Source organism: Odontesthes bonariensis, chromosome 1, assembly GCF_027942865.1.
Source record: "Odontesthes bonariensis isolate fOdoBon6 chromosome 1, fOdoBon6.hap1, whole genome shotgun sequence".
Taxonomy (NCBI): domain Eukaryota; kingdom Metazoa; phylum Chordata; class Actinopteri; order Atheriniformes; family Atherinopsidae; genus Odontesthes; species Odontesthes bonariensis.
The window spans coordinates 4,483,122-4,507,785 of NC_134506.1; the positions used below are offsets into that span (position 1 = coordinate 4,483,122).

General features: G+C 43.6%; 1 protein-coding gene across 1 annotated transcript in view; it reads right to left on the minus strand.

Moving 5' to 3' along the window:
* Nucleotides 1-24,022, minus strand: part of LOC142379265 (apoptosis regulator BAX) — a 57,936-nt gene extending 33,914 nt beyond the window's left edge. The window contains exon 1 of the mRNA XM_075464438.1: nt 23,803-24,022. Within this exon, the coding sequence (XP_075320553.1) occupies nt 23,803-23,857 (55 nt within the window). The 5' untranslated portion in view covers nt 23,858-24,022. The remainder of the gene's footprint in view (nt 1-23,802) is intronic.
* Between the last annotated feature and the right edge of the window lie 642 nt (nt 24,023-24,664).

Consider the following 24,664-nt stretch of genomic DNA (forward strand, 5'->3'; position numbering starts at 1 on the left):
GTCTTTGTTGCTCCTTTTGTGTGAATCATTCGATTCCTGTTGGGATAATTTGGACCATTCCGTGCGTGGATGTGTGTCCCGAGGCCTATTTTTATAGTCACCCTGATTCTCCCGAGCTGGGTATTTGGGAAACCGGTTTGGGAAGAACTTTCCTCTGTGAGGGTTAAAGGGAGGTTCGTTGTGTTCTACACGTGAGTAAGATCGCTCTTTACTGGGCCAGTGAGGTTTCGAGTAGCCGTCTCTCGGATGAGACGGTTGAGTCTGTGATGTCTTGTGACTCTCACTAGACCGTTGTGGTCGGGTGTCGTGACCAGGTGCCTTACCCCTTTGGGCTCCTTCGAGCTCCATAGGTGGGTGTTCGGCGTTCAGCGTCAGAACAGTGTTATGCTCTGGCTGTTTAGCTTGTCTGTGTTTCTGGAAACCTAAAGTGGCCCACTCACGGAGCTGCACAATTGTGGCTGTTCGCGGATTAGCCATGACCCCCAAGTGGTGACTAGTAACGGGATGGAGATTTTGGATGAAGAGCGTTTTGAAATTTATATCTTCCTCCATTCCCTTGTCGTTGCGTGAGCCAAAATAAGCTTTGAGGAGACGGTAATAGTACTGCTGAGGCAGCTCACTACGTCCCTGTTTAACCATCATGGCGGTACTTAGACCAGACTGAGACAGCTCATCTGAAAATTCCCTCTCCATCGTTTGACAGAGAAGTGCATAATCATTTTGGATGGAATCAAGCTGACGTTCGATGAATCTACTTACTTCACGGCTGGACGTGATTTTAATCAAGTAGATTTTGTCCGTAATGGATGCGTTTGGAAATCGACGCAAATAGAAGTCAATATCATTTAAGTAAGCTCGGGTGTCGTGCGGCCCCCCAGGAGTGGGTTCGAACCTTGGCACGTTGCGAGCGATTTTGTCTAATTCTCGGTCAGAAGGTCCCAACGGTGTGTGGTTTCCCAGAGCAAGGACCGACTGATCCAGTCTGGTTGGTTCTGGGGACTCACCGTGGGCTCTGAAAGGATTTGGGGTAGCTGGCCCTGTTGGGGGAAAGAACGACTCCCCCTGGGCTCCCTTATAGCTAAAACGGCCTTCCTTTTCTGGTTGAGAGGGATCATGCATTTTCAGTTTGCGTTCAGCCTCCAAGGACTGACGTAAATCTCTCTTTGCATTTATCAACTCTCCTGTTAGGCGTTCGTTTTGCTGATACGCTTCATTGATTTTGTCTTTAGCTTCGCCGAGGTGTTCCTGCAAAAGCTGTATCTGTTTTTGTTTAGCACTGAGATGCGTCTCATAGGATGCGACTTCAGTGTTCAAATCCTGCACTGTCTGCAGGGCATCGTGGAGAGGTTGTTGCGAGTCCTTATGGGCTTTATCAACCTCTTCCAGTTTAGCTTGGTTAGCCAGCAACTCTTGTTGGCACTGCTGGAGCGATTCCCCAAGCTCCCCGTTTATCCCTTTTAGTTGATTCATATCTCTGTCTGATTGTTCAACCTGGGTTGTTAATTTCTCTATTTGGTCAGCAGCCTGGCTTGCTGTCCTTTCAGAGACTTCTAATTTATGTTGGAGGAATTTCTTTTCCTCCTGTAATTGCGTTATCGTTTGCGACCGAGTTTTGAGTTTTTCAGCGGCTTGCTCCACCACCTTATGTGCATGTTTGAATCGCGCGGAGAAGACGACAGCTAAGCTCCCCAATAACTTTGTTAAAGTTTTGTCTTTGGGCGTCTTCGCTTCCACTCCTGCAATAAGTTCTGACACTATTGCCCCGAGCTCGTTGGGGTCAGTGCCTGTTATTTTGTTGACATAACCTGGAATTAGCTCTTCAGTCAAATCCATCAGGGTGTTTTCCATTGCTTCGAATGGATCGTCCTGACTGGACGTGTCAGAAGTCATGTTGATTTGTCGAGAAAAGTTTTGTTAATCTATTTGTTTAGGCGTAACCGTGGTAAGCAGTTAGGCAAGTTATAGACTAAGTTTAGCGTGTCTGGAAGAAGGGAAGGAAAGTAAGAAAAAGAAAAGGAAAAAAAAATTAAAAAAAAAAAAAAAAAAAAAAATTCTTTCAATTTAAAATTAATAAAATAAAAAAAAAAAAAAATAAATAATTAAAAATTAAAATTAAAATTAATGATCAAAAAAAAAAAAAAAAAAAAATGTTTTAAAAGTTTATCGCTTAAAATTATTTAATTCCAAATTGCTTTTGAAATTAAACTTAAAACAAAATTAACTAACAACAAGATGGAAATAATCAAACAAAAGAAAATTCAGAAAGAAGTATTCCTTAATAAAATTTATCTTACTTGATTAAGCCAAATTATTGATAAGTTCTTTCCTTCTTCCAAGTGTCGTTCCTTTTCTAATGATGTTAATTTTGGGGTTGCTGATTGGGGTGTCACAATTTAGGAGTTGTGGATATAATCCACCGTTTTAGGTTGACTCTCTTTTAACCTTAAAAATCAGTTACTGTTGAGTTTTCTGATTTTAAATTTCCTATTTATTTAAGAATCGTTTTTCTCTTAAACCCTTAAACAAGTTATGCAAACAGTCATTGTTAGTACAGGAATTAGTTGTGAACCACGTGATTGCTTTTCAATTCAATCACTTCACCACAAGTTACAATGGCGCTGGTCAGATTTGTTAGTCAAACACCATTTCCCAGAATTCCTTCACTTTGTTGTAATTAACCAAGCTACCAGCAGATGACGCTAAGGCTCGTTCTTGCGTTATTTGCAGCGGACTTCCAGGGGAAGAGTGAGAAAGTGCTGACGTCAGATGTTGACAACTTTGGCACCTCCCACTCAGGAAGACTCGTTAGCGTGTGGCTTTCTTTGTCACAGCAATTTAGCTTTAGTAGAATCAAAACCAAGCTTTTAAACATCAACATTCATGTCACAAGCAAAAAGAAACACGGCGGTTTCTAACACAGTTTTGCAGAAAAGACAGCAGCAGTTTGCGAGACGTGGCAGTCTCCACTTTCCACCTTAAACTTTTAAGGGGCTTCTAAGCACGTCAGAGTTTCTGCCGACGTGCTGACTCAATTGGTCTCGTGAGCGTTTCTCCGATGACCAAGTTAAAACAGGCTTCAACTCTTCAAAATTGACTATAACTACCCTCTCTTCGGGAGGTCACAATATACGCCGTAGGCGTCACTTTTCGGTCACGGGAAGCTTCGCCGTGCCGCCTCTAATCTCCTGGCTGTTTGTAAACAAACCAGCTGCTGGCTATGTAGCTACACTAGCTTCAGCACGGAGTCCTGAGTTCAGCAGATGATCACCGGAATCTCGCGGATAATTATCTCTGTTTCTCAGAGCGGTTAGATCAAATGATGGATACTCGCACCATTAATCCCCACTTGGCCATATATATAATTGAGCGTTTTTTTTAACACGCTCTTGCATGCAAAATTACTTAAGGCGGAAGCACACTCAGGCAGCGCTGACGTGTTCCGTTTCTGTGTTTTTGTAATACTTTCTTACTACAAAAACAATTCAAACAACAAGTTTATGCGTCCATAAAGTTTGTTATTCGGCTCTATATCTTTGCTTTCGTTAACTCTTAACTGCAGGAAACAAACAGTTTGTAGAACAATGCTCACACACACAGGCAGTTTTGCTAAGCGCGGCTACTTCACAAATAGCCTCGGACGGAGCACCAAAATATATGTAGCGTTGACACGTTATTAATTAATATTTACCTCGAAAATAGTAGGGCACCACCTCTTTTATTTTAATTTGTTACGTTACAGTCCAAAGAGGAAGACTGTTTAAAATCTTGCAATCCTAGTATGTTATTTTAAGAATCAGTCTCATTCTGAGTCGTGCGTCCTATTTGGATTGGTAACCGGCTTTAGTAACTGTCTGTGACACTCTTAAGTGGCTTAACATAAACATTTATTCAACATTGCACAGGTATATAGGGGTATAAACAATTGATAAAGAGACAGAAATTAGAATTATTGGGGAAACCAAAAAAAGGGTAATAGGGAAGAAAGGAGCAGGCCATTAACAGGGTTACCTATCAAAAATGTGACTAAATCTGGTTCATAACACGGATATTGTGCCAACAGTCTTCTGCCCGCGTAGGTCTGTTCATTCGTCGCTTCCAGAGAAAGTTTTCACTTTATCCACGGTTTCAAAAGATCTCAAACCAGCACCTTACTTTGTCGTAGAGTATCGTGGTTATTTACAAGGTGAGCGTCAGTCCTTGGAGACCACGTTTCCTTGGTTACCAGCGGCTGGGCGTCGTTGTTGGAGACCACGTTTCCTTGGTTACCAGCGGCTGGGCGTCGTTGTTGGAGACCACGTTTCCTTGGTGACCGGCTGGGTGACGTTTAGTCGGCTGTTCTTCTTGGGCCGGGCGGTGTGATTTAGCAAACACTCGCGTGTATCGGACCAGACTTTATAAAAAAAAGGAAGTCTAAAAAAAATGGGAATTAATAGTTACGGAGTAAAATAGAGAGAGGACAGAAGACTTGAGCTAAGAGCAAGCGATAAGACAAGAGAGAGGTCGAAAATTGTAAGCATAAGCTTAGGGGACAAAGGGAGTGGTCAAGGCTTGGAGGACCACAGGGAGGTCCCAGAGTTGCGGATTTTGAGAGTAAGCAGTAAGAGCGAGCTAAGAGGGGGAAGATGGTAGATATGAGAGAGAGAATCTCTGGTGCGCTCGGGTTTTAAACTCGAGGTCACATGTCAGCTTTCGTCCAATCAGAGTTCAGCTGGCTTTTGACCCAAGGGAAAAAGGGGGGTTGACCATGCTGAATTCATGAGACAAAAAGGGGGGATTCTGCTCCTTTCTTATACCGTATTTAACCCATATGACAGTGATTTTAGACAATATAATGTTCTTAACAGACAATAATGTCACATAAAAGCAGGCATAAACACAAATATGAGCATGAAACACTTATTAGCATACAATACTTCATATTATCATGACAAAAATGGTAATGACAACTTTGCTTGCTGTTAATTTAGAATGATCTGCAGCTGTTTGAGTAATACCTGTGGAATTAAACCCTATTAGGTCATGCCTTGCACATAATGAGAACATTAACATCCGTAGTTGAAATTGTCCATGGTTGTTTAGGCTGACATATTGAAAAGTGTCCGTTATCCATGTCCTTTGGGGGGCACTGTGGCTCCACGAGAGGGATCCCTTTTAAATCCAATTTTCATAATTTGCTAATTGAAGAAGGTACAAGAATGGCGAATGTTTCAAAATGATCTGTAGGTTTGTCCAGTAATGATTTTCACACTTTCGGTCTACGGAAAGCGAGGTTTATAGTGGAATTTTCACTCTCTGAAAATAGGGAAGTGTGGCATTCCTTCAGGTTGGACCAGCAGGACATTTAAGGCTACATCTGCTCCCTTATCAGGAGGTGTCCTACATAATTTATTATTCGTAGCTGGTCTGGGGGAGAGAAGACTCGGAAACAAAGAACCCCATTTAGTTGGTCTCACATCTGGCTCCGTTATCTCCTTTGAGCTGATCCGTTGAGAGGGTCGTAAAGAGGGTACGTTTCTTGATGTCAAGAAAGGTTGGATCTTTATGTAAACATCTCTGTGCTCTGTCTTTCCTGAGAGCACGCTACAACAATGAAGATGTGAAAATCTGCAGAGAAGCCGCACCTGTGTCACCCACCGTGACACAGGTGTCACACATCCTTACGTCCCCCATAATTTTCCTTGATGGAGAAATTATCCAGGTTCTTAACTCCCAATGTGACATATATGTCACATTACAGATCTCTGACAGTGGGGGGTGGTATTCTGGAAAAAAATTCTGAAATGGGTTCTATGTGGTCTATTTAGTCTGTGTTATAACCCCTTTAATTTGCATTTAAGTAGAAATGGGTCTGGGTTCTTATGGGTTAATACAATAAAGTTCTGTGTGACCAATTATTAACGAAGGAATTATTTTTAAGAATTTTTATTTTTTAACCCCCAACCCCCCCCCCGTGGCCCACCACCACACATTGCCTTCACATCTGTGGGAAACACTGGGTTTGCTTCTCACAGGGCGGGGCGTGTGCAAACCGTACGGGGTCCACGGTTTAATTATTATTATTTTTTTTTTTGTGTCCAGACGTTCGACGTTCGGCTAATAGTCGCTTTCAGACAGACCGTTCTATAGAACGCAGTTATCAGAACTGTCCTACCCGAATTTCATTCTGATAACTGTCCTTCTGTTTCAGTCTGCATTCGCACATGAGTCGGGCCCTGATAGGGACTGATGCGCCGCGCGCAGCCGTCTGCGTGACGTGTTAGCCGTTTAGCGCTACACTCAACAACAAAACAGAACCGGTAAAAGTAATTAAAGAAGAAAAAACACCACCAAGAAGCTAATATGGAGAGCGGGGAGGCCACCGTGTTCATGGTCTGCATGATGGTGATATTAATCATGGACGATCACATCAGCTAATATCGAGGCTGGAAGAGCTCACAGAGAGAGTCAGGAGATACTTTTTCATTTCATGAAGGAAGAAAGGAGAGCAGAGCACCAAAGACAAAGGAGACAAAGTGTAAGTTTAACTTATTAAACACCCGCCGGTTGTGTCTGTGTCGTATGAGGAAACATTTCAGCCGTGATAGCATGACATGGGGCTAGTGGCATACGCTAGTGGAAACACTTCAAATATGTCCGGCAAACCGTACAAAACCGTAAACCGTAGACCTCAAGCCGTGATACACACCGAACCGTGAGTTTTGTGATCCGTGCCACCCCTATTGCCTTCCAGTCTTTGCTTTCCACTTTCTCCTCCTCTCTCTCTGCTGCAAAAACTGCCTTCTTCTGTAACAAAATTCAAACTTCTGCTTCCAACCCCAAAAAACTCTTTCAAACTTTCTCGTCCCTCCTCCAACCCCCACCCCCTCTTCCCTCCTCCTCCCTGACGATTTCGCCGACTTCTTTGACAAGAAGTGATCTTCCTTCCCTCACCCCCCAGCTGACCACACCACCCACACTTGTCACTCTCCCTACCCTCCCTCTTTACCACCTTCTCCCTCTCCACCTCCCTCTCTGTCCCACTTCTCTCCCCTCTCTGCAAATGAGGTCCTTCACCATGTATCATCCAGCCGCCCCACCACATGTTCCCTTGACCCAGTCCCTTCCCCTCTCCTTCATTCTGCTGCACCTAATCTTCTTCCTTACCTGACCCACCTCATTAACACATCTTTGACATCAGGGACTTTTCCTTTTGCTTTCAAGACTGCAAGAGTCACTCCTCTTCTAAAGAAACCAACTCTTGACCCTTCAGAGATCAAGAACTACAGATCCCTTCTACAATTCCTGTCTAAAACTCTTGAACGTGCTGTCTTTAAACAACTGTCCTCTTACCTCCACTAGATCACCCTCTTGGACCCCTACCGGGTACAAGGTGGGCCACTCAAGTGAGACAGCCCTCCTAGCAGTAACTGAGTCACTCCAAACTGCTCGAGCTAACTCTCTCTCCTCTGTCCTGATTCTCCTGGACCTGTCTGCAGATCCTTCTCTCTACCCTGGATGGGTGTCTCTGACTCTGCACTCTCCATGTTCTCATCCTACCTGACAGGTCGCTCCTACCTGGTTACACTGAGAGGGTCTGTCTTGAAGCCACGTAGGCTCACCACTGGGGTTCCCCAAGGTTCTGTCTTGGGTCCTCTTCTTTTCTCCCTCTACACATCATCTCTTGGTTCTGTCATCCACTCCCATACCCTGATCCGCCCTCTTAGGACATCACGTGCTTCATCCTTGCTTCTTACGCACTTATTTGTTTCCTAAATTGTCTTTGTTTTCTAAACTGTCTTCCCATTTGTCTAGGTACCTAACTTACTGCACTTACTCTAGCACTAGTTATACTCTTAGCTGTTTTGTTTTGGAAGGAAATGCACTTATGATTTCTTGTGACCTGAAGTTCTTTTGCCTAGCGATATGGAACACACTTATTGTAAGTCGCTTTGGATAAAAGCGTCTGCAAAACGACCGCAATGTAATGTAATGTAATGATAATCACAGTTCTCTGGGATTATTAGGCTAGTTAATTATTTGTAAGTAGACTGCAGACCACACGAAGCAGCACTTGAGTGAGCTGCCAGTGGTGTTTGTGGGTGGTAAAATAAATCTCTTCTCTTTTTGTAACTGAATTGGGGCTGTCAGTTTCAGAGCTCCCATCTGAGACGCTATGGCCAGTAAGCATGCGTTTCTGTGAATAAAAAGTCAGCTGTGTCCAGTCTCGTTGCACAAACTACACCATCCTCAGTGAACATTGGCATGTGCACCTGGGTGTGCCAATCCCAGAGTGGATCAGCACTGTGAGTGAGGAAAATTTTATATTTTATATTCAATTTTGAAGAAATTACAGATAAAAATGAAAAAGTCAGTACACTGCTCAGCCCTAACAGAGTTCCAGATGATTTGGACGCAAAGACAGCTACCATGAATTTGGATGCGAGCTAAGGCTTTTACATCTGTGCACAGAGGCTGGCTCAGAGCAAAAAAATACAAAGCTTAAAAGCTTCATTTTGGCTGTATTTAGACGGAACTGGTGCACAGACACTGAGCTCTGCAACAACTTCATGCTCTTTATATACTGCTCTTTCACACTGCATTTATTGCTTGGCAAGGAATACTCAATTATTTGTCAGAATACAAATATTAATAAGACTCAGGTGATTTTGTAATCTGATAATACCTGAACCTGATATTATGTTCTGGTGACTGACTGTAGTTCAGAATTATGCAAACATATCAACAACCTATTAGCATTCTCTTTGTGGTCTATCACACCTGACTGCCTGCTGAACCTATTTACAGATAGAGCAGGGAAGAGACAATAAGTCACAAGTGGTCACTCACATGTGGAGATGCATCTGAAATCCAGATATAAACTCACAAAATTTGAGCTTGTGATGAATCCGCCAGGATGCATGTTAACAGAAAAAGTACTCACAGCCACAGTGTCTGCTGAAACATACCCCAATGCTCAGCGATGATGCCACTGTTGAAATTCAAAAGCAACTATCCAACTAAACTTTATTACATGTCTCCCTGTAATGTCATGACAGTTGCAGGTTGGAGTAACCTTATTCTAACAACCAGTTACTGTCTCCCACTTCATGCCAGCACTCATGCACTCTCATAAGTAGGGTTGCCATCCGTCTCGTAAAATACGGAACCGTCCTTTATTTGGCAATTAAATGTCACGTCCTGTATTGTTTCCGTACTTTTCCATATTTTGAAAAACATTACAGGAAAAACTAAGGCTAAAATTGTCGTGGTGGAATCGTTGACTTTATGGGCAGGTTTTGCGCAGGACTTCCAGTCCTCTGTTTCTGGCTTCCTGCGGATGGTGCTGTTACCATAGTTACGAACAACAACGGCACCTTTAAACCCTGTAAGACCCACAGTTGCATATTTACAACATCATCTGCAAATGTTTTGTATCTCAAGACCACATTTACATAAGCCGCTTTCGGAAACAGAGCCGTTCTAAGAACGCAGTTATCAGAACTGTTCTACTCGAATTTCGTTCTGATAACTGTCCTTCCCCAGCGGAACTGTTTCAGTCTGCATTCGCACATGAGTCGGGACCAGGTCGGGACTGATGCGCCGCGCGCAGCCGTCTGCGCCAGTGACGTGTTACGTTAGCCGTTTAGCGCCACATTCAACAACAAAACAAAACAAAACCCGGTAAAAGTAAGGAGAGAAGAAAAAACACCACAAAGAAGCTAACATGGAGAGCGGGGAGGCCACCGTGTTCATGGTCTGCATGATGGTGATATTAATCATGGACGATCACATCAGGCGTCTAACATCGAGGCTGGAAGAGCACACAGAGAGAGTCAAGAGACGATACTTTTTCATTTCATGAAGGAAGAAAGGAGAGCAGACCGCTGCAGACAAAGGAGACCAGTGTAAGTTTAACTTATTAAGCACGCGCCGGTTGTGTCCATGTTGTATGAGTAAACATTTCAGCCGTGATAGCATGACATGGGGCGTAGCTACCGACCACCAAACACCTACGTCAGATGCGTTCTATAGAACCATGAAAAGACCCGATCTCGGAGAAGGAGCTGAAATGGTTATAGGAACTGAGAGAGATAGCCCCGAGTTCCTGTATGTCCGAACACGGGAGAAAACAGCCCCGCGGATTAAAAGGTTATTAGAGCTGCCAAAGGTTCCTACAGTCCGAAAGCGGCTATTGTTAATGGGTCACAATGCTATTGGATAGAAGAAGTGTTTATAGGTCCGGTCACCTGGCAAAGAACTCACTCTACCTGCAAATTTCCCTGAGCTCATCTTTTTTTGGACTGGATTTGTCAGGATTCAAGTAAGTAAAATTCCTTAAATAATTTTTGTGTTTATTACAATGTGTAGAACATGTACATATTTAGTTATTTTGAAAAACATTCATCAAATTTGATTTAGAGCTTGTTGATTTAGAGCAGTGGTAGTCAAAATTGCCTGTGCTCCTTACACATTACATAAGGACACTGCACTTCTCACACGATCACTAACTGAAAACAAAATGTAGTAGAAATTTAAAGTGTTAGATGATTCATTGCAACTAAGCGCTAAATGTGCTTTTCTGTTAAATTTTAGTTTAGCTTAGACCATAATTAAACATATGAATAAATTGGATTTTTGAAACTCCAGCATCTATAGCAGTATTTGAAACAACTATCTTTGTAGTTTTTTGTTTGTTTTTTAACTGGGGCTGGGCGAGTTAACTCGTTAATTATTTAACGCCGGTAAATATTTTATCACGCATTAACGCAGGTTTTACTATTTATTTTATTATTGCAAAAGTCTGCTGTGGAACCGGAAAAGAAAGTAATCGGCGGATCCACCAAACATGGAGAAGGGTACGGAACTTTTACTCGGCCATTTTCATTTTAAAGTTCTTCCAGACAGCGGAGTCGACAGAACCAAAGTCATCTGTAAACACTGCCAAGTTGAATTGTCTTCTCAGCGTAGTAGTTCCAGTCTAAAATATCACTTAAAGGCAAAACACACAACTGATAGCAGCAAGTCATTCAAGGAAACAGACAGTGGAGCGAGGCTTCTACATAAAAACTACAGAAAGATGCTGATGTTAAAAGTGTGTTTGCACAACAAATGTTATGGCACTTTCATTCATCATTCATATTTTTGGATTTTGCGTACAAATGTGATTAATCGTGATTAATCAGGGAAATCATGTGATTAATTAGATTAAAAACTTGAAATGATCCTGAGCTATTTTTCTCAGTGTTGCCCAAGCAGCAGTTAGTAGCATTAGGAGATAGAAAACAGGTTCTGAATGTTCTGCAATTGTTGGGGGGATGCGTGTGGCATTGTTTAGGGACAAGTGCGAATGGTCTGGAATGTGAATCTTTAAGTGCTCTGGGGGAATGCATGAGTTCCTTATAGTATGATAAACAACTTGACTGTGTCAGAGATGGAAATGGAATTCATTCAGGGAGAAATGCCTGCAGGTGGTACCCCAGACAGTTCTTCTCCCCCCCACTATGCCCAACGTTGAAAATTTACAACATTTCCCTAAAAACTTACTAAAATATAAAAAATAAAAAAATCTGAAAATCCTTTCATTTCTACATCAGAGGCCTCCTTAAACAATATGTGAGAGGTCTAAAATGTTTTTGCTCATTTTCTTCTATATGTGGGTCTTACAGGGTTAAAACTGTCCGCAACATCTGCGTTTCCCCTGAAGCGAAAACGCTTACAGAAGTACCGAAATTAGTGGGAGGAGGCCCATCCTTGGCTGGACAGCGTCAGTGGAGACCGTCACAAAACAAATTGCAAAGTATGCAGGCGCGTGTTTTCAGTGGCGCACGGCAGGCTGTCTGACATAAGACAGCATGCATCAGGAGAGCAACAGTGCAGACAAGTCAGAACCCTACCCAAATATGTCATGATTCATTCAATTTCTGATCTGGTTGCACTTTTGCAGAAGATGTCAGTACATGCATGCGCATTGCCTACTTCACAAGACTGTTGTGGTTTGATTAATTGTTGAGGATGTTGAATTTTTGAAGACGAATATACAGTAGTATTAGCCAATATAAATATTATACATGGCCATTTAAAGAACAAATCACAGTAATGGATCAAGAGTAGGGCCGGCACGGTATATGTATTCGTACTGAACCGTGACGGTTCGGTACGTGCATTTCCACGCAGAATACACACGGTACGGAAGTTTTCTGAACGCGGAACTGTTATTTTGCAAGAGTTTCCTTCAGGACCCATTTAAATACTGCCACATGCAAGCTCTGATTGGTCCGTAGAGATATACGCTTTCGGACAGAGTAGTTATAAGAACGCAGTTATCAGAACTGTCCTACTCGAATTTCGTTCTGATAACTGTCATTCCCCAGCGGAGCTGTTTCAGTCTGCATTCGCACATGAGTCGGGACCGATGCGCCGCGCGCAGCCGTCTGCGTCAGTGACGTGTTAGCCGTTTAGCGCCACATTCAACAACTAAACAGAACAAAACAAAACCCGAGAGAAGAAAAAACACCACAAAGAAGGTAATATGGAGAGCGGGGAGGCCACCGTGTTCATGGTCACATCGGGCGTCTAACATCGAGGCTGGAAGAGCACACAGAGAGTCAGGATCAAGCGCAGGCGATACTTCTTCGTTTCATGAAGGAAGAAAGAAGAGCAGCGCGCCGCAGACAAAGGAGACAACGTGTAAGTTTAACTTATTAAACACGCGCCGGTTCTGTCTGTGTGGTATGATGAAACATTTCAGCCGTGATAGCATGACATGGGGCGTAGCTACCGACCACCACACACCTCCGTCAGATGTGTTCCTATAGAACCATGAAAAGACCCGACCAATTACGTCTCCCAAATGTATTACAACAACCCCTGGACACGAATACATGCAGAGCAAAAAAAAATTACCGAAGCAATTGGAATTTACATCGCATCTGCTATGCGCCCATATTCCACTGTAGAAGAGGCAGGATTCAGATATCTATTACATGTGCTCGAACCTCGCTACACGCCTCCTTCGGCACTGTACCGAAAATGTACCGAACCGTAGGGTCCGTACCGAGGTACGTACCAAACGGTGAGTTTTTTGTACCGTTCCACCCCTAATCAAGAGATAATAAATAAATATTGTTAAGAGAAAAGCTTTATTCTTTAACATATATAAGCTACATTTCCTTGATTAGAAATGTTTGTACAGTTTTATGTGTATTTTATGTCAAAATGTTCATATTTTTAGGAATACATTGTTCAGTGATCATGACATAAATTATTCTATGAGTGTGGTTTAACTAGGATGACCTGACTTCCTTTCAAGTCATAAAACAGGCAGCAGACAAATACTGTTCAGTTTAATTAACACTTTCTCATCCCACTCCTCCCCTCCAGGTTACCGCAGGAGAGGTGGCACAAGTGTACCACACAGTCAAACACAATCTCAGCTACAACAGTGCTGACTGTGCACATAAACTGGATCAAAACATTTTATCGGTTTCAAAAATGTTAGAAAAAAATGAGTATTGGGAGAACAAAGGCAGAGGCAGTGGTTAGATGTTCCTTCTCCAAATGCAGTGGGTGATATTCTCGAGGCCCTAACATCAGATCCCCCCCCCCATTCTCCATACAGACAGATGCATCAAATAAAGGCAACAGGAAGATGTTTGCCCTTGCTGTTCAATACTTCACTCCAGAATGTGGGGTCACCAACAAAATGCTTGATTTCATTGAAAATACAGATGAGTCTGCTGCAGGGATTGTAGCTCTCATAGAGCAGTCGCTTGACAAATTTGGCTTATCATTTGATCAAATAAAAGCATTTAGTGCAGACAATACTAATGTGAATTACGGAATTCACAACTCTGTCTTCACCAACTTGAGAAAGAAACAAAAAGATCTGCTGCAAGGAAACTGCCATGCCCACATTAAGCACAACACAGTGAAGCGTGCTCTTGACCAGCTCACTGTCGATGTGGAAAATGTTGTGCTGAAGGTTTATGGCTTCTTTTCCTCATCTGCCAAAGAGAGAATCACTCAATGGCCCTCATTTATCAAGCCGTCGTAGAAAGCATCGTAGATATGAGCGGAGAACTCGTCGTACGCAGAGGCTCAAGTGAGATTTACAGAACATGCGTACCACACCAATCCCATCGTAAGACCGAGCGGCTGTTGATAAATCCGGTGGCTGAAATCCATCGTAATGATCCTAACCACGCCTTCTACAAAAGGGGGCTGAGAGGCCGCACCTCTAGAATTTGCGACATGGATAGACGAAAGGCGGCAAAGAAATTCTGTCAACAGCGTTGACAGCTGGGAGGGCTGTCAACAGCGTTGGCGATGTAAATCGCAGAGCGGACGAGGTATGTATTTTCCCCTACTGTGATGGTCAATAAAATGTGATAAACTCCAGATTAAATTAAATCTAAAATTGAGCGATGTTTTACTTTTTCTCCAGTAAGATCAGGAAGAAGTGGTCCAATATGAAATTGGCCAAAAAAGAAGGTTGCAGCTCTCCGATGCAGCATGTCACAAACGGGGGGGGGGGGGGGGGGGGGGCGGGGGAGAATCCAGGTTTGGATTTGAGTGCCTTGGAGGAGAGGGTGGCTGGCGTGATCGGAGCTACGTCCTCATCAGGCGTGCCAGGGAAACTTGACACTGATGCGCCCATGTCAGAGCTCGAGAATGGTAAGAATGACTGCACACCCAAGACGTTTAAATAAAACAGTTGCTTTAATTTTCAACACAAATGAGGTTCCTAATCAAACTAATATTTTTCATTCACAGATGAATCCGAAGTGGCATCCGGGCAACCTGACCCGCGCAACGAATACGCGGCCCCGTCAACATCCGAAGCCTCTGCCCCCCGGTCTGCAGCGTCACACCGGCCAGCCGTGTTGACCACAGAGGTCCTAGAAAGACAAACAGAGATCGTGAAGTGGATGATGGCTTTAACACACACCATGCAATCTATCGACAGTACATTGAAAGACATAAATGAAACACTGAAGTCACAGAATAAATGCTGAAAGAAATCGTTGTTCTCCTTTCTTTTTTCCTTGAATAACAGAATGCTTACCGAAAGTCAGAATCGTTGAATAAGTTCCTCTCTCCTCCTGAGCGCTCTTGGCTGTGCAGGCTGGTGGAAGGGATCTCTGGGTACGGGGTCCTCTGGATGTACATCTGGAAATGGCACTCCATTTTTTTGGGCAATGTTATGGAGATCCCCGCATGCAATAATAATATTGCATACCTTTTTCGGGCGGATAGGGTTCCCCCCGCAGCCGAGAGACAGATCCAGCTTTAGGAGCCCTATACACCTCTCCACAGTGGCACGCGTGCGCGAATGCGCAGTGTTAAAGCGCCTCTCCTGTTCGGTGTGAGGGTGCACGGTTGAATAATGAGCCATCACTCTTCCAATTACGGAGTTGTACTTGTTTAATTTATTTAATTTGCGTTTATGTTTATATTTATGTTGAAGTCAAATAAAACATGGGCCTTCTTTAAAGTGATAAGTCTGTCATTTTAACCAAGGGATTTGTTGCGACTCCTGAGCACGCACTAGTGACGCTGCTGTATTGCAGTCACCGCAAGTCAAAATGGAAAAGTGCGTACACGGCCTCAGACCTGTCGTGGCGATTTCATCTTTCCTGCGTTCACGATGGATTTGATAAATGCCAACCTTTGCGCAGAAAAGAACGTACACACGACCTACGCACGTTTTTCGTCTTACGCAAGTTTGATAAATGAGGGCCACTGAGTTTTGTAGGTTTAGTGATGTTGAGTTCCAGGAAATTCTACGACGTCTCACAACCAGGTGGCTCTCTCTTAATCCAGCCATCACCCGGCTAATGCAAACCTGGACTGCGCTGCTGAAGTCCTATTCACCAGCCTGGGGAGAGGAGTGTCCCAAACAACTTTGAGCTTTATTAAAGCTCAGAGAGGACTCAACTGAGGAAGATGGAGACACTGTGGAGGTTTACCTTCTCTTCTGCAATAATATCCTCCGTCTCTTTGAGGAAGTTGTAAAGAAGCTGAAGAGTGACAAAACCACCTGTGTTGAGTTATATTCCATAATGGAAAACTTCAAGCAAAAACTCACTCAGAGACAAGATGACCAGTTCTATGGCTACTTAACTAAAATAAAGCAGCGGCGTCTCCTTCCACATGATCCAGACATGGCAAGGGCAGATTTCACAGCATTTCTCAACACAACACTGTCATATGTTGAGAAATGGATCAACTTTTTAGAAGACAACTGTTCTCACTGCAATAGCTCTCTCTGTACCATGGCACCATGACCGTCAGTGACATTGAGAGGGTGACCACAGAGCTCAACCTCATTCGCAAAGTCAACATGGATGAACTTTATGATGAATGCTCCACCTTAAAACCCATTCTGAAGAGGCTCAAAGAAGATGCTGAAGATGGTTGGAGGCAGAGGTCGCGTTAACCGACAATTGTCCGTCATTGACGGATTTTTTTCAGCTATAACGGAAAAATTTGAAGGCCGTCCGGATTTGACCATTACCAATAATAAAAAAAATAAAAATAAAACACACAATTGAAATCATAGGCAAGTTATGACATTTTTCTTACTCTACATAAGTTTCATTGCCGTCACCGACTTTCAATCTGAGCCGCAGCTTTGGTGTTCAGTGGACCAATTGTAGCCAGCTGCGCGAGGGCGTTCTGATAGCCGCCCGTCTGTAACTTTGACAGATGATGAATCATAAAAGTAGCCTACCGGTAACCTCACGCCCGACCTGGTGGTGGCGAGCTCGTGCATATAATTAGCAATTTATTAGCGATTGATTAGCTGTCATCTCTTTCACCGCACGTGCATTCGTTGTCTATCTGGCTCGAGCATATGGTCAGCATTACGAGTTACGATCAGCACAGCAGCATTACCATTCAATGTAGCAAGATGTCAAGGCAGCTCAGTGTAAAGGGATTTTTTAAAAAGCCCAACTCCAGTGGTCTTGTTGGGAGAGGAGAGAAGAGAGGGAGCGATGCGATGGAGGAGGAAGAAGGGCAGGCTGTTCTGCCAGCGGCACCAGCAGCGAGTACTACGGGGAAAGCAACGAGCGGGAAGGAGGTCAGGCGAGAGTACGGGGTTCAGTGGGAGACAGAGTTTAGTTGGCTTAGGGCAGAAGGGGGCAAAATGTTCTGTGACATCTGCAGGAGGGCTAAAGTAAGCAATGGGTTTGTTAAGGGCTGCACGACTATGCAGAAATCGGCCCTAAATGACCACAAAAACAGCCACAGCCACATAGAAGCCTGCGCGGTGACAAGACAGTGTGCAGATGGAAAAGCACGTGTTAGCTGTGGTGAACCGCATGAACCTTTCCAAAAAGATTAGGTTAACATCTCCTCCATCCAGCCAGTGGTGAACATGACACTCGCTAGCCTAGATGACCTGATGAATGAGCCAGGTGAGGCGGAGAAGAAATTCAAAGAGTCATCACAAGACGGCAGATTCTGTGGAATCACATTCACACAGCCAGACGCGCAGGCCTTCTCCAATTTGCGCACCCAGCTATCCGACTGCTGACAGCGCGTTGAAGACGCATGGACTGGATGCATTGGAACGCGTCTGTGACCACTACGGGACACCGCGGGATGCAGCTGCACCTCTTGTACAGAAAGACCGCATGCTGCAGGATTTTCTCCCGATGAAGAGAGTATTGGCAGGGTCGGGAAATCCAACGTTCAGAGGCTCTTGCCGGCTTCTTATCGTTTCATTGGGAGACATGTTTCCCGACTTCAGAGCTTTGGCTGAAGTGGCGCTGGTCATTCCTGAGCGTGGGTTCAGCCTTCAAAATAAAATAAAAACCTCAATGAGAAGTCGTCTGTCAGAGGCAAGGATGCAAAATTTAATGACAATCGCCTCGGCAGCAGTCTCAATTGATGCATTCGATTACACATAAGCGAGCTCCCTATTCAAATCAATGCAGGCCAGAAGGAAGGTTTGAGCTACAACAGGTCAATTGCAGATTACCACTGCAACCATTCTAAGTGGACTGTTCATATTTCACTTCAATTGTTCTAAGTGGACTGTTCGTATTTTCACTACAATTTTCTTCGTTCGACTACGTTATAAAATAACATGTTCATATGCCCAACAGCCGCAATGTTTTTAGCAGCGAAAAAAACGAGTTCACAAGTGATCGAACGTCAATCTCTGAAGAAATGCATAAATAAAAAAAATATTAGATAATACACACTTGTTCTGTGAATTATTTTTTAAATGAAAATAAGTCAATAAAACACGAGTTATTAAATATAAGCATTAGGATATAGCCTGTATATTAGCCTACCATTTAAAAGCCTGTATATTACCATTTAAAATAAAATGACGGATAATAATGGACAATGACGGAATTTTTACGACCCTGTCCGTCAAAATGACGGACAGTGAAAAAGCCTAGCGCAACCACTGGTTGGAGGTCTAAAGCCTGATTTATGCTTCAGAAGCAAAGCCTCTGACGCTCGGACGCAGAGCCTCTGCGAGCGTCAAAATCTTGACTACTCCCCCACGCAGAGGCTCTGCGCGCGTTGTCGTGCACCTCAGAAAAATCCTGACTACGCGACAGACGCACGCAGACCACCAACGGAAGTGCGCAGACAAAAGCGGCTGTGATTGGTCCTCGGTGTGCCTTTCCGGTTGTCTGTGTGGCTTCCTCCTTTGCATTTTCGCCAACTCCAATAAAAGAAGCTGTTCTTCTTCGATGTCGAGCAACTCCAGATCCATATCTTGCATACACTTTTTTTTTTTTTTTTGAAAGAAACACTTCTGCCGGCGCCGCCGAAGTTCTCGTCACCGCTAGGGATGCACCGATACACATATTTTCACTTCCGATCCGATTCCGATAACTAAATTTGGATATCTGCCGATACCTATACTATTCCGATATCTCTGATAACAGTCTTGTTCTTTCAAATTTATACAGCTGGGCATGCAGGCAGGCAAACACACACACACACTTCCCCATTATCCAATTACTTTTAGTTTACATTAAGTTAATGTCATTAAGAAATATTCACGTTAAAGTTAGGAATATGTTAACACTTGATTCAGCAGCATTTTGATTAAATTGCAACAAAAAATGCCTCACCTGTCCTTGTATCGAGCGTCCACTAAAGTGGCAACAACATAGAGTGGCTCACCGTTCCCACTTGCATTTCACGCTGCAGGTCTTCCAGGCGAGACTGTGCAAGCTGTGAATGCTTAAAGTGATAGTTCGGAGTAGATTCATCCTCATTTGAACCGTGAAATCCAGCCAAGTAGCCCACCCGAAGTTTTTCCGATCTTGGCTGAACATCAGCTGAGTTACTGAGTTATCCCGAATAGCTTAGTACAAGCGCTAATGGACCCTGGCAGTATCTCCAAAATTACCACACTAAAATCACATGCCATGACACCAAACTTCTACAGTAGTACAAATATGGTCTGTACTCACCAAACGATGCATTTGGAAGTTTGTACATAGTCCAGGAGTTTATTATTATCAACACAAGCCTGATAGCTTTTCTGCAGCTAAAGCTGCGTCGACGTCACTTCAGGGATCTGGGAGCTTCAAAGTAAGATGAGGGTTGATCTACTACTGTAGACAACAAAGCAAGGCTGCTCAATTTCTCCATTGATAAAATAAATTCACAACTCTACAACATAAAAATTCATAAAAAATCATGTAGAATATAGCATATACTTTGTTGTCTACAGTAGTAGATCAACCCTCATCTTACTTTGAAGCTCCCAGCTCAACGTTCGCCTGCTGGCTTGTTGCAAATTATGGCATGGAATTCTTGAACGGAGGCGTGCTTGTGCAATACTGTGATCACTGAGATGGCCCCGTTTAGGAAATCCATTCCACATCTTGCAGTAGCAAAGCAGCATACCAGAACTGTGCGCGGAGAATCTTTTCAGCATAATGTGTGGATCGGAAATCTCGGGGTGTGGATCAGAAATTTCCGATAGGTGAATTACGTTGATATCGGAACCCGATACCGAATCGGACCCATCCCTAGTCACCGCCCACCGACATTCTCGCGAGGGGAAACTGCTGTGCGTCCCGAGAAATTCCAGACCGAGGTTGCAGAACCATAACATGAAAAGTGGTTCGCGACCAGAGCAAAGCAACACGTCAAGACGATAGACGCAGAACTATAATCTGCCCTTTAAGGGGTGGCTGCCAGGTGGGTGGCTCTCTTTGAGGTAGCTGACCTGCCTAACATGCTGTGTATCAAGTGGAGTGACTGCAGGAATAGGTGCTCCATGGAGCTTATGAGGAGTGAGCTCCTGAGCAGTGCTGTTCAGAGTTGCGCTTTGAAAGACCAAGGCTGCGTTCGAAACCGGCTACTTCTCCTACTATTCCTACTAGTCATACTTTTTTAAGTTCCCGGATGTACACTAGATGAATACTAGGCATGGAACGGTTTTGGTGGACGCTCCGAACCGTACGGTTTGCTTCTCAAGGGGCGGGGCGTGTGCAAACCGTACCACGGTTTAATTTTATTTAGTTAGTTTTTTTTTTGTGTCCAGACGTTCGACGTTCGCATTGTAGCCCGTATGTTAGCACGTGGTTTCAATTCACGTCAAAGAAGCGAAAGCGAAGAGGTGTGGCGGCGTGCACAAACACGGCAAGTGGAAGTAGTGAAGTCGGGCCGATGCTGGCAACAAAAGCGTGGATCGAACGATTACGACATGCAAGCATTGCAAAACCCGTCTTGCATACGCTAGTGGAAACACTTCAAATATGTCCGGCCATTTGCGCAGACATCACCCAAGTGTGTCAGTGGAGGGGAGGAGAGGAGAGGAGAGCCTGCCAAAAAGCCTTTACATTCAGCGCTGCATTTAAACAGCCTCTGGCTGAGGACACCGCAAAACCAAAATCAATTTCCAAAGCCATTGGTTTATTCATTGCGAAGGACATGCAGCCCTATAGCGTGGTGGAGGCTGAAGGCTTTAGAAACATGTTGAAGGTGCTGGAGCCACGGTATGTCACTTTTTTTCCCATTTCTATTGTGGTTGTCCTGTAGATGACACCAGATGGCAGCAAACATTCCTGACACTTTTTTTGAGTAATAAATGTAAAATATGTTGAAATCATCCATTGTCTTCCCTCTTTCTCTCTCAAAATACTAGCTTCCTGGTAGTAAAATCTTTTCAGCGATTATTACAGTGTTCCACTGGTGTAATGGTGTGTATTACGGGGCTAAAAGTTAAAAAAAGTTAAAAAAACCGTACAAAACCGTAAATCGTAGACCTCAAACCGTGATACACACCGAACCGTGAGTTTTGTGATCCGTGCCACCCCTAATGCATACTAGATTCGCCGAAATGTTGAGTATTCATCATGAGGTTACTTGTCACACTCAAACTATCCAAGATACAACGTAATGTGACGTTGCCCATCGCCATTTGAACGGTCAAATTCCGTTAACGGGACGAGAGCAGTCAAAACGGCATAACCGGAAATGCGTTGCTCACTGCGGCTAGCTTTAGTAGCGCCGAATTCGTGGGAACAAACTATCCGTGGGGTTCGCGGAAACAGACGTGTAAACTTTGGTTCCTAGTCCTACGTCCTTTGCAACTGCCGTGTCAATAGCCGCTTTCGGGCTGTAGGAACCTTTGGCAGTTCTAATAACCTTTTAATTCGCGGGGCCGTTTTCTCCCGTGTTCGGACATACAGGAACTCGGGGCTTTCTCTCTCAGTTCCTATAACTATTTAGCTCCTTCTCCGAGGTCGGGTCTTTTCATGGTTCTATAGAACGAACACGGAGGTGTTTGGTGGTCGGTAGCTACGCCCCTTGTCATGCTATCACGGCTGAAATGTTTCCTCATAGGAGACGGACACAACCTGCGGGTGTTTAATAAGTTAAACTTACACTTTGTCTCCTTTGTCTGCAGCGCTCTGCTCTCCTTTTTTTCTTCATGAAATGAAAAAGTATCGTCTCCTGACTCTCTATGAGGTCTTCCAGCCTCGATATTAGACGCCTGATGTGATCGTCCATGATTAATATCACCATCATGCAGACCGTGAACACAGTGGCCTCCCTGCTCTCCATATTAGCTTCTTTGTGGTGTTTTTTCTTCTCTCCTTACTTTCTGTTTTGTTTTGTTGTTGAATGTAGCGCTAAACGGCTAACGGCTAACACGTCACTGACGCAGACGGCTGCGCGCACCGCATCAGTCCCTATCAGGTCCCGACTCTGTGCGAATGCAGACTAAAACTGAAGGACAGTTATCAGAACGAAATTCGAGTAGGACAGTTCTGATAACTGCGTTCCTATAACTACTCTGTCCGAAAGCGGCTAATGCTTCAATACAATAGTGTAGTAACCCCACGCATACCTTTCTCACTGCAATTAAGTTTTATTTCGGATTTATTTCGGATTTTACGGATTTAATTTTTCACAGCTTTCTCTGCTATTCCTGCTCTTCTCAGGTGTACCTAATGTAGTTTTACATAATTTGTAACGTGATGTATATCTTGTATAACAAATTGTAAATAACAACAGGTTTATTCGTGTCCCTGCCCTCTCTTTCCTCCTTTGTTCTTTTTCACACGGGTGCTGCACAGCCGCGGGGCCTTTAAAAATTGAACATTCTAAATGTGACGTCACGAGCAAACAAAGCTACCAAAGCAAATTCTCAAGCGAAGCTTCTCCAGCGACCTCCGCTGCCAGGCAGCGTAGGTCGCCCTTGGTGTACACGCAGCATTACTCAGGGCTGCAAGGAGTAACAAGAAATACATTTGGAAAAAGAAGTAACTCAGTGAGCTGGAGTTTCTGATCAAAGACTGTTGAGGGAAGGAGTAATGTTTTGTAAGTGTTATTTTTCTATTTTAAAATGTTCCCAGGGTTCACAAAGAGTCCCCACAGCAACAACAGTTATCCACTTCAAAATGTACGTTCTTTATTTAGGTTATATTTTAAAAGTTCATCTGTTGCACAAAAATGTGTCCATTGGTAATAAAGCATTTCGGGATTTAAGTATGAGTAATTGCTTTCCTGATCACCCCTTTACTGAAGACACTCGCAGAACAAAAAACACATCTGCTGCATGTGGCGCCCCCCTGTGGTCATGGCCCGGAGCAGCTACATGGGCGTCCCTTATTTTTAATTTCTGAAAGCTGGCAACCCGACTCATAAACTCAGTTTGCTGATTGATTACATGTTCATGAGCAACAGGAAAATGAAACTTTACATCAAATTAAGCTTAAAGGTGGTCCTGTATGAAGAATTGAGCTTTTAGGGCCTAAACAAAACTTGCAGAGACTAAATGGCTCCAACTAAAATCCAGTCGTGTATTTCAAGGGAGCAAAATTGGGAGACTTTTACTTTAAAATAAACAAGGCATGTGTTCTGTTGATGTCTATCCAACCATCATTTAACATTCGTGACAGTACTTTTTCTGGTAAGTTACTACTTTAAGACTAGTTATTACTTCGGGTAAGACGGGGCTTGATACTTCCAGGCTACTGACTAACGAACCTCGGATGCACTCTCAGGCCACATATGAAACACACACAAATATAGGACCAGGTTCGGAGATTGGGCTGGAGTTAACTAGGGGTTTATATTAAATATTTATGGTTGGGGATAGGGCAATTTGAGGGAGTTGATCAACGTTGAAACGAAAATGTAACTTGTAAATTCCAGCCTCATTCTTAATAAGAGAATGTAAAAACAACAGTGTCTCCAGTATTTCGTGTTGATACTTTGTTCCCTTGTTAACTTTTCTTTTTTTTTTATCATATTAACAAAGCGAATCAAAACAACACTGTGTCTTAGCTAATTGTGTACTCTGTGTTCTGACATGGCTTCACATACCTTCTCCACCCACGGCGCCCTTCTCAGTTTCCCCCTCTTCTCGGTCGTCAGCCATGCCTCCAAACTCACTCGAAGCGATGATTGATATTTCAAACAAAATATTTCCAACATATGACCCTGGTTCTGCTTAGTAAAACTAATAAAAACTTAATTATCGGAATGTACCCTCCTCGTTAATGGTCCTCACGTACCTCCGTAGAACACGGAAGTAACACGGAAGCACCGTAATGGCATCATAGCGGCATTGAAAGAGTAGACGCTGCATGGACCGTTGGGGCGCGAGAAACAAGGCCGCCATCTTGGCACGGTCATCCTACCCAGAGGTTAGGGCGAGTGGTGGCTTATAAAGGGAGGTGCTGCACTCAAAGAGACCCACAGGTACAAGGACAAAGGAGAACAGTCCCACATGACAAATATGGGGCACACACATAAATTATAACGTTTTAAACATATTTTGGGTAATTATATAAAAAAATATATACATCAACATGTCGACCTGCATAACTGTCTCTGTTACACTCTCCCCCCTAGAATTACACAAAATACAGAGGAGTGTAACAATTCACACAATTAAACATTGGGCACAAAATCACACAAATATTACAAACTGTAAAAAAAAAACAGCAAAATAGGCTTCCTATGTAAAGGATAAGAGAATCAGAGTACTGCTTGTCGCCTAGAAGGAACGCATGAAACTCCACAGACAAAATGAGATGCCTTTTACACCTCACATATGCAGGCCAAACTGTGTGGGTACATGAGAGTCACTACAACAAGACAGTGACTGATATACATTCAACTTGTATCTTGGAAAAAAAAACTTAAACAACATATGTTCAAAACATATTACTAAAATTTTCAC